The sequence below is a fragment of the Emys orbicularis genome, chromosome 7 (assembly GCF_028017835.1).
Source record: "Emys orbicularis isolate rEmyOrb1 chromosome 7, rEmyOrb1.hap1, whole genome shotgun sequence".
Lineage (NCBI taxonomy): Eukaryota > Metazoa > Chordata > Testudines > Emydidae > Emys > Emys orbicularis.
Genome location: NC_088689.1, coordinates 6,745,029 through 6,759,951, shown reverse-complemented (window position 1 = coordinate 6,759,951; position 14,923 = coordinate 6,745,029). Strand labels below are relative to the sequence as shown.

The 14,923-nt window shown below is 45.2% G+C and overlaps 1 protein-coding gene across 1 annotated transcript in view; it reads right to left on the bottom strand.

Moving 5' to 3' along the window:
* SORCS3 (sortilin related VPS10 domain containing receptor 3) overlaps positions 1 to 14,923 on the bottom strand; it is a 469,336-nt gene that overhangs the window by 98,683 nt on the left and 355,730 nt on the right. Inside the window, exon 8 of the mRNA XM_065407380.1 lies at positions 63 to 152. Coding sequence (XP_065263452.1) covers positions 63 to 152 — 90 coding nt within the window. The remainder of the gene's footprint in view (positions 1 to 62; positions 153 to 14,923) is intronic.

Here is a 14,923-nt window from a genome sequence, read left to right as displayed (position 1 = left end):
CTCCGCTGTGCTTTTTAAGATGCTGCACATCTCAAGACTGTGTTGCTAACAGGTTCATTTACCTTTGGTAGTGAGTATTTGGGCAATTTAATTTGAGCGAAGGGTTCCCTTTTGTACGACACATAGTAATTTGCTCTTCCACCAGCCGTCACCTGTATAAAGACAAAAGACAGACACTGAATACGCCTTTGAATACACACCACGCTGATACTCCCCAGCAGGGCTCAGTCACTTGTCTTTCAGCTCAGAAATGCCTACTGGGGCTGCAAACATTGGTATAGCATGTCCAGACCCGGAAGGCCTGAGATCTGACTTATTAAAATCACGTTGTTCCAAATTTCATCTCGTTTCCCCACACTTCAGTTCTGACATGATTCTAACAACGGATATGCTGCCAGCCATGGACGAGGGGCAGGAGAGTTTGGTAGTGAAGGACTGGGCCCAAGGAGATAATCCAGGTTCTCTACCACGGACTCCCTGGGTGACCTTGGGCATATCACTTAATCTCTCTGTGCCTCAGTTCCCCTGGTAAAGTGGAGGTAGTAATACCGCCTGCTCTTGCCTATTTGCACGGTAAGCTCTTTGAGACATGGATTCTCTTCTAAGGCTACATGTACGCTACAAGTGCTACCGTGGTCCAAGTGCATCGAGGCGGCTGCACCAGGGGCGCGCTTCTGGTGAAGACGGTCTAAGTCTCCAGGAGAGAGCTCTCCTCTAGAGTTAATGACTCCACCTCCCATGAGAGGCGGTAGCTATGTCAGCAGGAGAAGCTCTCCCGCCGACATAGCGCTGTCTACACCAGCGTTTAGGTTGGTATAATTTACGTCGCTCAGGGGGGTGGATTATTCACCCCCCTGAGTGACGAAAGTTATACCAAAGTAAGTTCTAGTGTAGACAAGGTCTTATTATAGGCATGCCTACACTGTAATCAGGAGGTGTGATGGCAGCACATGGAGACCTAACTGAGCAAGTTTTAATCTAGGTAGAGCAAGTATGTACCCAGCGTCCTGGACAGGCAGGGCCAGCCCATGCAGCCACCCTCCTGCCACAGCTTCACTGCTCTTGTTACACAAGCTAGCTCAGGTATGTCTACTTGTGCTGTAGTCGCACCTCCAGGCGGCAGTGAAGCCATCCGGTGAGACTGTGCCGTGCCTAGCCGAATAGCTCCATGATCTTGGAGTGATCTGCAGTGCAGCCAGAGGGCACGACTATCATACAAATAATAAACAAGACACATCAATCCTTTTATCATCTGCAAACTGGGTTCAAAGCTCTCGGATGCTTTATATAGTGTGACAAAGTTCCTCCTCTATCTTGCTGGGTCCTGCACTTATTGGCGGATTTTCTTGCCTCAGAGATTCACCATGTGGGTTGGGGAACAGCCCAGAGACCTTCCCCTCTGGAAGAACCCACAATCCAGGTCAATTGGGAGGTTTTGGGGGGAACCAGGGCCCGCCCTCTACTCCGAGTTCCAGCCCAGGGCCCTGTGGACTGCAGCTATCTATAGTGCCTCCTGTAACAGCTGCATGACAGCTACAACTCCCTGGGCTACTTCCCCATGGCCTCCTCCAAACACCTTCCTTATTCTCACCACAGGACCTTCCTCCTGGTGTCTGATAACGCTTGTGCTCCTCAGTCCTCCAGCAGCATACCCTCTCACTCTCAGCTCCTTGCGCCTCTTGCTCCCAGCTCCTCACACTCGCACCACAAACTGAAGTGAGCTCCTTTTAAAACCCAGGTGCCCTGATTAGCCTGCCTTAATTGATTCTAGCAGATTCCTGATTACTCTAGTGCAGCCCCTGCTCTGGTCACTCAGGGAACAGAAAACTACTCATCCAGTGACCTGTATATTTGCCCTCAACCAGACTCCTGTACCCCACTGGTCTGGGTCTGTCACAATAGTTAAAATAGTGGTTTCTCGGAAATAACATTGCCTTTGAGATAAGGCGGTGGGGGGCGGGGGAGAGAGATGAAAGTAATCAGAATGATGTGATCTTATGGACTGAATGCTCACTACCTGTCAAGGCTACGTATAAATGCCATATACTGACGAGAAGCAAGATTCTCAGCTTTCCAATCATATGTTACATTCGTTCCTAGCCCCTGATCATTTGTGAGAGATTGGATTTTATACTGTCATTAATCCCTCAGTCTTCCGGGGAAGGTTCTTTTTGGCACTGGTCCAGGGCTGACGATGCCACATCTCAGAGCGGAGCAATTTCCATTCTCGGATGCTCTGGCAAGCGTACAGATTTTTAGATAATACAATAAACAACACTCCTTTTATTACACAAAACATGATTTACTGGCTTTTTAAGTTTCCAGTAAGCAAACAGAAAGGACATAGATTCTCCCACAAGTAATTTTTCTTCATATCTGGCAGTGATATTTCCGAATGGGCTTATATAGTATATTGCTATAGCATCAATTATAATCTCAGCAATGATATCATCTATAGACGGTGGCATTTTCCCCTAGAGGAGCTGCCACTCAAAGGTCCTGGTAATACTGGTTGCATGCATCATGAATTTGTTATCTGACGAGGACGAGGCTTTTCCATTGACAACTTAAGAGGAGAAAAGAAAAACCATTGGAAATACAGCAAAACACAGCCAAGTAGAATTCTCTCCTTTAAATGTTTGTTGTTATTATTAATAATAGCCTAGTACCTAAAGGCCCTAACCAAGACAAAAGAATGATCACTGTGCAAACACATAGTGAGAGACAAGACACAGACAAGATGGGAGGGTAAACACAGACACAGAGCAGTAAAGTGACGTGGGCATGGGTGCACCTTGATGGCACCTGTTCTCTGCCTCTAGCACTTAATAGTTTAATCTCCTGGGGATACGCTGGTCTAATTCTGGTTGTTGGGTTTGGTATGGGGGTGACTGGCTGGTGTTTAATGGCCTGGGAAATACAGAAGGCCAGACTAGACAGTCTTTGTCCCTTCTGGGTAAACTTTATGAATTCCCCAAGGTCACAAAGTCATTGGTAGATTCAGTAAGAGACACTGGTCATTCAAGATAAACTCAAGAGTGGCCAAGTAACATCTCCAGGCCACAACCTGCTGATGTGATGATGGTGCAAGCGCCATGAGGGTTATTTCAGGAGGACAACCTTGCTGCCTGGCCGTCACCCCATCACAACAAGGGTTACCCTGGAGAAAGCAGGGTGGGTGGCCACTCAACTCTCAATTTGTATTTTAAAACCAAAATTAAGACCTATACTAACTATAAGCTCCTCTTGTATCAACTACATAGAGCCAACCTAATACAGTCATTCTCATTATTCCTCAGGCCACACTAGACTTTCTCCTCCTATCCTTTCTCGTGCTGTTGCCTTCTATTGCATGAGCCAGATCCCCAGCTGGTGTAAATCAGCATAGTCCCACTGAAGTAAATCAAGTTACACCAGCTGAGGGTCTGGCCCAGGATTACACCACCAGCTAGTTACCATGGCGCACAGAACAAAGGGCATGAATGCACTCAAAGACAAGGGGATCACTAGTCAGGATTCCTGAGTTCAATTCCCAGCTCTTCTGAATAGCTGTAACACCATATAAGCAAGTAACTAAGGTGTTTTGAAATGAGGATAACAATATGTATGTACCTCACAGGGAGTTTGTGAGACTCAATCAGTGCTTGTGAGCACTTCAAGGTCTTCAGATCAATGCTATGCAGGTGCAAAATATAAAAATAATTATTGACTAGGGTGTCTGCCACAGTAACTGATGAACAGATGCAAAACTGGGGTTTGAACAACTAGGGTAGTTCCCTCTGCATTAGCTAGACTCCTTTTGAATTTTGTATCTGGTGCTTCACTTTGGCGAAAACTTGAACTAGGGCCTACTGTGGTCTGTAGGTAGCAGCCCTACAAAGCCAGCGAATGGGAAGTCTCCCGCTATCTCCACCAGCAAGAGCTATATAAAGCTTATCTCAGCTGGGACCTGATTTTTGCATGATTTATACCCATGCTAATAGAGTCCCCAAAAATTATCAGCATTCATGAAGTCTGGTAATCGCTGTGGTAGGGAATGAATTTAGGGAGGCCCCTTTTCATAGAATCATAGAATTGGAAGGGACCTTGAGAGGTCGTCTAGTTCAGGCCCCTGCACTTGTGGCAGGACTAAGTATTATCTAGACCATCCCTGACAGGTGTTTGTCCAACCTGTTCTTAAAAATCTCCAATGATAGAGATTCCACAACCTCCCTAGGCAATTTATTCCAGTGCTTAACCACTCTGACAGGAATTTTTTCCTAATGTCCAACCTAAACCTCCCTTGCTTAAGCCCATTGCTTCTTGTCCTATCCTCAGAGGTTAAGAAAAACAAATTGTCTTCCTCCTCCTTGTAACAACCTTTTAAATACTTGAAAACTGTTATTATGTCCCCTCTCAGTCTTCTCTTCTCCAGACTAAACAAACCCAATTTTTTCAATCTTCCCTCAGAGGTCATGTTTTCTAGACCTTTAATCATTTTTGTTGCTCTTCTCAGGACTCTCTCCAATTTCTCCACATCTTTCCTGAAATGTGGTGCCCAGAACTGGACCCATTACTCCAGTTGAGGCCTAATCAGCGCGGAGTAGAGCGGAAGAATTACTTCTCGTGTCTTGCTTACAATACTCCTGCTAATACATCCCAGAATGATGTTCACTTTTTCTGCAACAGCGTTACACTGTGGACTCATATTAAGCTTGTGATCCACTAGGACTCCCAGATCCCTTTCCGCAGTTCTCCTTCCTAGACAGTCATTTCCCATTTTGTATGTGTGCAACTGATTGTTCCTTCCTAAGTGGAGTACTTTGCATTTATCCTTATTGAATTTCATCCTATTTACTTCAGACCATTTCTCCAGTTTGTCCTGATCATTTTGAATTTTTAATCCTATCCTCCAAAGCACTTGCAACCCACCCAGCTTGGTATCGTCCGCAAACTTTATAAGTGTACTCTCTGCCATTATCTAAATCATTGATGAAAATATTGAACAGAACCGGACCCAGAACTGATCCCTGCGGGACTCCACTCGTTATGCCCTTCCAGCATGATTTATTTTAATTTATTTTGGTGAACTTTTCCTTTTCCTAGAAACAAACTTGCTGGCACTGTAAATCCAGGAGATTATTATAGCTGTTCCCGCCAACACTGCTTTTTATGATGAATGTCACCCAGTTATTTGCTCTATGCTCATCAGTCGTGCTCAGCACAGAATTAGCCGGGTTTGTCTTTTTTCCTTCTCCTTTGCTAATGACTGACTCATTAATCTAATTTTCTGGATTTCTATTTTACGGGTTTAATTGTGATGCTGGCCAGTGGAAAGGATTCCTTCGACAAAATGTGTTTGCTATTAAACACCTCAGTCTTTTCTGAGTTGTGTTCTCTCTTCCCCTTTCCAGGGCTGGCTCTAGCTCGTCTTCAAATCTGTTCTCACTTGTGTTTCCAGAGAAGGGTTGGTTTGATCTTGGTTTTATTTATTTTGGTAGCTGCATGAGAACATGGGAAACTTCCATAGAAAGAAGAAATTACATACGCTGGCCCATCACACATCATTACTCACTTGACAGTTCCATAGCCTCTATGACGCCTGGCAGGCTTTCAAGCAAGTAAACAGAATTATGCAATAATTACTGTGGAATCCAATCAGCTCTGAATTTTCTGTGGTGTGAAAAGAACAACGCTCGACTCCTGCACCCGAATGCTACATTGAAGGCAATGGTTTTTCATCTTTTTTTTTTTTTTTTTTTAAGCCTAAGGCAGAAGAAACTTTGCTTAACCAAAAATTACACAGGCCATTTGACAGGAGCAAAGGGACTGGAAAAAAAAATGCAGCTGCCTTTGGTTTTAATATAGAGGCCTGGTAGACAGGTCCCAGTATCCAAAGTTTCACTATGATCCAAGCAGCCAGAAGTGGCCCTCAAAGACTACAGATCCCAGCATGCAGTGCTCTATTTTGTTCTCAACAGCCTTGTTACTGGGAACGGTAGTCTTTAGTAGCCACCCCTCTTTGTGGTCACAAGTGGTGTTTTAGAACAACATGAGGTCCATAGCTCCAAGCTGGCTTGTAATCACTGTCCTAAAGAGGGTCTATCCTCTTCCTGATGCTCAGATAATTTGAAGAAATGCTGAAGGAACACACGTGCTAGTAGCCAAGCAGTGGTTGGAGCTGGGCATAGCACAGGCAAAGGAGAAGTCACACAGCTTTGCTAAGGCTGTTTCCTAAGCTTAGGGCATGTAAGAAGCTGGAGGATTAGATCCCAGGCCTGCAGGGCTCTAAATGACTGACGCTTCCACACGGCCAACCCGCAGCCACCGCAGACCTGCGATCCATCCCCTATAAACCCTGTGGGGGGGACGAAGCACCACAGGAAGCGCCAACCACAGACGATCCGATTGACAGCACCCCCCAAAAACTGTGATTGGCCCCAGCACACTATTTAAGCATGGAGGGAGTTCCAGGAAGCTATCTGGGCAACCTGGAAGTACTTGGCCTGTTACTGCAACAGACCCTGCACTCGTTCCCTGGCTCCGATTCCTGACTTGACTCCGCTTTGACCCGTGGCTTGTTTCCTGATCCCTGACTCGACTCCTGACTCCTACTTTGACCACTAGGCCTGACTCCTGGTCTTATCTGCTAAGCCAGGCCTCCCCCATCCCAGTCATGACAGGGCAGCCCCACTACTCTATACTGTGGCCTCCCCTCTGCACAAATCATGGAGCTGAATGGTTCATGATAATGGGGAAGGGACGTGTCTAGCAGAAAAGCGGGACTGAAGTGACCAACAGATGCTGTGTTCGGAAGGACAGAGAATCTAGTACAAACACGGCATTGGCATTGGCCAGTGGGCTAAGCAGGAGATCCTCAAAGGTATTTAGGATTTCACTGGGAGTTAGGCAATGAAATAGCTTTGAGGATTTGTGTCTAAGGTACTATTCCTCTGACTAAACATAAAACAAAACTACTATTTTACCAGCCAAAATGGGGTAGTTTCCTATGCCCCAACTTTTTCATCTTTCCTTTTTCTTCAGTGCAGTGAATGGGGACAACTACTATATTATAAAACTAAACTCCCAGCTTCCTTCTGTCAGTCATTCTTTGGATAGTAGTTCAGAATAAGGCACTAGACACCTGTTTACCAAGAATTATTGCCTTCAGCGGATCCCCTTGCTTTCTGATAACAGAGAGCCAGCTCTTCCCAGTAATGAAACTACACTATAATGAGAGGGCAGAAGCCCATAGCTCAGAAGCAGTGGGAAAATGCCACAGCATTCTCTGAATTATATTTGGGAATTTAGCATAGTAGGATCATGCCATATTAAGCCTACAGGCTGCTATGTTGACTGCTTTAGTATGGAATTGTGTTTTCATGGTATGTAGGCATTTATATATGCTATACGTTATCTATGTATCTATCTAGGATTTTAAGGCCCGGCTTCACAAAGCCCTGGCTGGGATGTGTTAGTTGGGGTTGGTCCTGCTTTGAGCAGGGGGTTGGACTAAATGACCTCCTGAGGTCTCTTCCAACCCTAATCTTCTATGATTCTATAGTGTAGACACATAAAGGCTTAATGCTGCTAGGTTCTGAGTACCCTCCTACTGAAGTCAGCAGTCAGTCAGGTAACTGAAATAGCACACAGTCATATTTCCCGAGATGCTGTCCTCTCTGCTTTGAATAAAATATACTGTGGTAGCTCAGATACAGCTATGCAGTAGAGAGAGGTGAAATACTTGACTTTTTTAATGACAACTCGTGTAGTAAACGTGCACAGTTACACCTAAGACAACAAACCGACAGCACAGGCAGCGTTACGCCTGGAAACCGTGCAATTTCCCTGCACAGAAACCGACTGGAAACGCACACGATTGTATGCATTAAATCTCCTTTTGAAGGATTTTCAGAGGAAACATTTTTCAGTCTGCCAAGGACTTTACATCTCCTGCTGCAAATGCAGTTGAGGTCTCAGACAACGTGTCGAGGGGAGAAAGAGAGAAATAAAAAACTATGGAATAAAAAGCCCCCTAGAAACAAAATAAAACCAAAAAAAAAAAAGAAAAAGTTAATCAATTTTTACCAACAGCTGTTGAGCTTTGAGTTCCAAATTCAATAATATTTGCCATGGTAAAGATGAAACAGTGCCAGGAACGGGGGAAGTAGACGTGTCAGCAAATAGGAAAGCACCTAACTACTCATTGCTCCTATTCCTTTATGGCACTGCCTTACAAAGGGTTTTAACTAGCACTCTCTCTCGTCTCTCGGGGTATGTCTACACTACCTGCCGGATCGGCGGGCAGCAATCAATCCAGCGGGGGTCGATTTATCGTGTCTAGTCTAGACGCGATAAATTGACCCCCGTGCGCTCTCCCGTCAACTCCTGTACTCCACCGCCGCGAGAGGCGCAGGCAGAGTCGACGGGGGAGCGGCAGCAGTCGACTCACCGCAGTAAAGACACCGCGGTGAGTAGGTCTAAGTACGTCGACTTCAGCTATGTTATTCACGTAGCTGAAGTTGCGTAACTTAGATCAACCACCCCCCCAGTGTAGACCAGGATTCTTGTCTCCCCCCATCAGAGCTTCGTTTTGTATTTTAAATGGGTGTAGCAGAAGATCAGCTCTGGCAAGCATTATTCACCAGTAAAACAGGTGTAATCATGTTCATCATTTAAAAGTCTTCATCCTATTAGTTTCACAATCAGTTTTTAATAATTTCTTCAATAGAAATCTCAAGGACCAGACCTGATAAGTCAAAGAGAACACCACTGTCCCACCAAGCCGCTCTCTCTGCCATTGATTGCGAAGATAAAAATCAATCCCAGCTAAGGAGGGAGAAGTTAAAAATAAATTGCGTGGATTGATTTCTGTTAAGATGTTTTGTCTCCCAGTTAAAAAAAAAATGGAGGAAAAAAGATATCTATTCGAACATGGTGTATTTAACTTCCATGAAAATAGAGAGAATGATCCAAGCTGGGGAAATCAAAAGTTTAACTCCCCACCCCATCTAGTTTCATTGCTGTGAGATTTCATGGTAAAAAAAATCCCTCTCTCTCCTAGGTGGAAGGCAAGTCCTGTTTGTCTTCAAGTGAATTTGTTGCTTGTTGAAGTTGTTACATTGACAGTCCTAGGAGATGACATCAAGTAGCCACATAACAGGTGCAGCCTGTGCCAATTGTACTGTGGGACCAACATCTGCTCACCTGATACCACTGGCTTAGATTCAGAAAAGCATGCCTATTCAGGAGAGTATTAAGCACATGCTTAACTTGAAGCACACGCTTAAGTCCTGTTGAAGTCATGTGATGAAGTGCTTTCCTGAATTGAAGTCACAGCCTGTAAGACACACCATGATATTAATAGGCCATTTTTATTAGTTATTTTTGAGATGTTAAATTTATAGAGCTAGTTGGGAAATAATCATTTTCCCCTCATGAAAAAGTTTCAACGTGCATTCTTTTTGTTTTTGTTGAAAGAGCGTCCACATTTTTTAGGTTTTCATTGTACACCTGACGAACAAAAATGTTTTGGTTTTCAATAGAAACCCCCAAATTTTGGACAAACATTGGAATTTTTCACTAAAATTTCCATTTAGTCAAACAAGCCCTTTTCCAGTGAAAAAACATTTCAACTGAAAGTTTGTGACCAGCTCTATTAATTTGATTCCTATGCTGGTAGTCATTAAAAAGCCAATATTTATGCTAGAAGGAGCTATCAGAGGTCCCACAATGCATGAGCCACATTCATTTGGGGGCAGGAATAATTCCGTGGAATTTCAGCTGTGGAATTTCTAGGGCTAACTGCTCTCACTGATACCAATGGAAGTAACCCCATGTATGTCAATGGAACTGCAACGATGTAAAACTATTTGAAGTGAGTCAGGCCTTTTGCATGCAAAATGAGTTCAGGTCTCAAAGCACTTCACAATCTTTTTTATCGGATTTATGCTTACAGTGCCTCAGAGAGAGACTAAGTGTCTTTCCCAAGGTCACACAGGAAGTATGGGCAGGGATGGTGTCCCTAGCCTGTTTGCCATAAGATGGGAATGGACGACAGGGGATGGATCACTTGATGATTATCTGTTCTGTTCATTCCCTCTGAAGCACCTGACATTGGCCACTCTCAGAAGACTTAGATACTGGGCTAGGTGGACCTTTGGTCTGACCCAGCATAGCTGTTCTTATGTGGCAGCAGCGGCGGCTCCAGGCACCAGCGCTCCAAGCACGTGCCTGGGGCGGCAAGCTACAGGGGGCGGCCTGCCGGTCCCTGCAAGGGTGGCAGTCAGGCCTTCGGCGGCTTGCCTGCGGGAGGTCCGCAGGTCCCGCGGATTCGGCAGCAATTCGGCGGCGGGTACGCCGAAGCCGTGGGACCAGCGGACCTCCCACAGGCATGCCGCTGAATCCACGGGACCAGGGACCTCCCGCAGGCACGCCGCCGAAGGCAGCCTGCCTGCCGTGCTTGGGGCGGCAAAAAAGCTAGAGCTGCCCCTGTATGGCAGAGCAGAGAAATGAACCCAGGTCTCTCAAATCCTAGGCTAGGACCCTAACCACCATCCTTCTAGACAAGTGACTGGTGGTGCAGACAGGGGAGGAGAATTTTGCCCTACATTTCCCACATTCCACCCAGAATCCAGTCCTCCAGAAGAACATCAGTTGACAGAGCAGTTTGCTCTCACAGCACCGTACCTCCAGGCTGCTAATGACAAAGCGACTGCTCCCTGATCGCACGTGATAATACCACAGACACGGTTTGAATCAGGAAGAATGCCAGCCATAGTCAAATTGCCACCCTGCCCCTAACATCTCTGTCTTAACTCCCTTATCATCATCATCTGCAACAAGAGCAGGCAATACAGCAGCGGTTCTCAAGTCGCGCTGCTGTCACAGCAACAGCGATTGATTGGAGGGAGTCGCTGAACACAGGTGCTCAGAGCAGCCACCGATCAGAGAATCACTTGATTTGGGGGAAACCAGAGTCGAGAGAGAAAAGCCCAGTTTTAAAGGTGCCCAGGAAACTGAACACCAAATGGAATGCAATAGAAGGTGGCCAGATATGAGGAGGAATGGCAAGAGAGACAGCGCGATAATATTAACAACGGTTGACTAGCCAGTGTCTGCGCACTTCGGGGCTAGCCACACAGCTCTCATTAGAATTACATCCTACATGCTCCTGAGCAGCTGAATAAATATGCCACATGGGCTGCAGGAGGAAAGGGAGTCTATAGTCCAGCTCTTTAAAAAGGCTGGGATAATGATTATTTATTACTCCCCATCATGTGTCCCTTTGGTTAATGGTGCAGGGAGCTTCCAATTTGAAGTGGAAATGAAGCAGATCCTGAGGCAAATAGCAATCCCTACTGATCGAAGATTGAGGCAGGAGGGTTGCTACCACATTCAGATCCAAGCTCTTCCCGCGGTGGAGGGTGTTCAGCTCCAAAGGGCTGGTTTGGTCCACTGGAGAGAACGGCCACCAGCCACGAAGTTCAAATAAGGAGCCAAGCTTCCCCAAGGTTCAGAGAGGGTTGGATCTGAGGATTTGGTATGGACTCATCTCTAGTTTCTAATCCAGAAAAACACCCACCAATTTCCTTACTCTGCGGCCCTGTAGAACCCTGTCTAAACCAGAGTTCAGACCAGGTTAACCTCCATTGTGTTTGGGGCTATCCAACCCACACCACGCCCTACCATCCTAAAACGACCCAATTAGCATGCAATTGCCTCGCCCCATCTCTGTCCTTCAATGTTCATGTATTATAGTTGGTTCAAAGAGAATGGCCAAGTTCTGGTCCAAAGTTCTAAATAGCCCCGCCCTCCCTCCGGACCCCTGCAGATATTGATAGATGTGGGAGCAGAGGGGTATTAACTAGATGATAAGCTAAACTAGCAGCACATCTGATACGCTAGGAGAACATCGTCAAAGAAAACTAGAATCTTCATGCTACACATCCCAGAGCACTTTATTATTATTGTTTTTATAGCTGGTAGGTAATTTTTCAATGAGGGTTTTTTGGGGGAGGGAGAAGAGGGGGCAAAAATGCCTCTTCAGCCAAGTGGAAATTGTCATGAGAAAAATCTCCATTTTAAAGTCTTTTCGGGCTTTGCTGAAAAAACAAACATGTTTCGGTTTTTGAAAACTTTGGTTCTTGATCACCTGAAAAAGTCTCTGAAAAATTGAGGGGAAAATGAATAGCTACCTTCAAAATGTTTCCCTGGAAAGAAAACACATTTCCAACCAGCTCTGTAATGTGGAAATCCCCAGAGTTCTGAAACAGGGATCAGGGCCCCATTCTGCTAGGCACCATGCACAGGTATAACAAAAAGACTGTCCCCGCCCAAAGAGTTTACAATGTAAGCTTTACCCAGGAGAATAGAGCAGCAGCTCAAGTAATTAACAGCAATCCAAATCTGATAGGCAGCTGTGGATCATCTCCAAGGCTGGATTCAGAAAGTGAAACCATTTTGGTCACAAGTAGACACAGGCAGGATGGGCAGTGCACTACAGCTACAGAGAAAACTATAGGCATTCTCTACTGGATGAAAATGTAGTGGAAAAAACGATTTTAATGGAGATATTGCAGCTGAATGACTCACAGACCCCCTTGAAAGTAGTTATTCGAAAGCATGTTAAAATAATATATTTTGGGGTTATTTTTGCAAATGGCTTTTTTTTTGCAAAGGACAATTTTTAGATGATGTTAGCAGCGATACAATACGAACCCTGTTCCGGCTTTGGCAACAGCACAGTAAACTCATTAATTTAAATGAGATTTGACAGGTGTAACCGAGGGTGGGATTTTGTCTTAAGTATATAACTTATGCATTATTGTCCAAGCTCAGATATGACTACGCTAGGCACCTTAGAAATAACAGATCATTCTGATAGCTATTCAATGTGTGATGAGTTTAATTCATAGAATCATAGGACTGGAAGGGACCTCGAGAGGTTATCTAGTCCAGTCCCCTGCACTCATGGTAGGTTTAAGTATTATGTAGTATTATCATTCATATGAATGACAACTGGAATGTGGCCACTCCTTCTTTAATTGAGTCCATCATAATATATGTTTACTGTGTCCTCTCTTATTCATCTTCTTGCCACGCTAAACAATCCCCATCATTTCAATCTCTCTTCATATTAAAATTTTCCAAACCTCTAATCATTCTCCCTTCTCTGCACCTCTTCTAATTCTGCAATATCTTTTTAAGGTGGTCACTACTGCACGCAGCATTCCAGAGGAGGGCAAGCCACTCATCATAATATTTTCCATATTATGCACCCTAACTTCTTGTTAGCTTTGTTTGGAGGTAAACTGAGCCACACAGCTTTACTCCTGCTGAGGATCTGACCTTGCTAGCCTAATGATGAACTCAGTTACACTGGATATACACTGGTGGATCTCTAGATAGCTGTATACACCAGCTGACATCTATATCTAGATCTCCTGATTCATTCTGGGCATAGAGTGAGATCAGAATCAAGGCCTGCGCACATATCTCTAATGCAGCTGTTAAAGCTCAACACGTTCTTAAATGGTAATTTGTAAGTTATTTAATGTTCAAAATAATATTTAAAAAAATCTGCCAATTAAGTCTAAATGAAATGCAGAGCGAAGTACATTTAAGACACCTCATTTAAAGTGTTGCCAAATATTTTTACTTGGAGTAATTAGTGACTATTAATTTGAGCCCCAAGCGCTCCATTTCCAGTGGTTGCCAATTTAAGGCAGACAAATGCTCACACCACGCAGGGTTCCCCATCACCCATACAAACAGTTCAACATCCCAGGCCTTGTTCTAGTGCGTTTGAGAGCTATGGAATGATAAATTCTTATCAGATGTGCTGTAAGCCCGAAAGGGACACAAGAGCCTGGGAACGCTCTAGACTGCCGAGATAAAAAGCCAGTTTAATGCGGGCTCTCTCAGAGGTCTGGTGTACAGTAGATGTTTACCAAAAGATCTATGGGTGTCTCCAATTGCAGACACATAGGTTATTAAGATTCGCTAGTATATTTTCTAGAGGCAGAAGTGCTAATTACATCAAAGGAGCTCTACCCTGCCCCCGGCACTGAGCTAGTGATCTCCCCAGTTAAACAATCACTTGGAAAAGCTAATTTTTTTTTTCCAATAGAAGAAGTGATTTTGCATAATTTTAAAGAAAACAAAAGAACAAAAAGCCCACCCGCTCTGCAAAAAGAGAGAGCTCTTGAAGGGCCAAGCCTGTTTCTTTGTTATCCTACTCCCATCCCCCCACCCGAAACATCAGCTTCATCTCTGTCAAAACTTGCTTGGATCATCTGGGCCCATCTCTCACGAAATCATTTCTCTGTCATTGCAGGGCTCTTGGGCGCTGGTGCACCTGGGTACCTCCTGTTCTCTGCTTGTGGCACATGATAGTTTAGCCTCCTGAGGGCTGTAGTACTATGGTCTAATTCTGGTTGGTGGTATGGGTGTGGGTGTGGCTGCGTGGCGATGAAGGCCTGCATTATACTAGAGATCAGCCAGATGATCTGGTCGTCCCTTTTGGCTTTGAACTCTGTGACTCTGAGGCTACGTCTTCACTACCCGCCTGAATCGGCGGGGAGAAATCGATCTCTCGGGGATCGAATTATCGCGTCTCGTCGGGATGCGACAATCGATCCCCGAATCGATGCTTGTACTCCACCAGCGCAGGTAGGAGTAAGCGCCGTCGACGGGGGAGCCGCAGAGGTCGATTTGCTGCCGTCCTCACAGCGGGGTAAGTCAGCTCGGATACGTCGAATTCAGCTACGCTAGTAGTGAGGACGTAGCCTAAGATCACCACCATCCTCAAGGTCTTCATTGCTCAATCCTCCCATTCACAAAAACCTGGATCCCGGGCTCCACCTGGATGAAACTTCCTCTGCAGCTGCTCTCTCATAGGGTGGCCATTCTCACACCCCCTCCCCCTTGGTTTGTCCCCAAG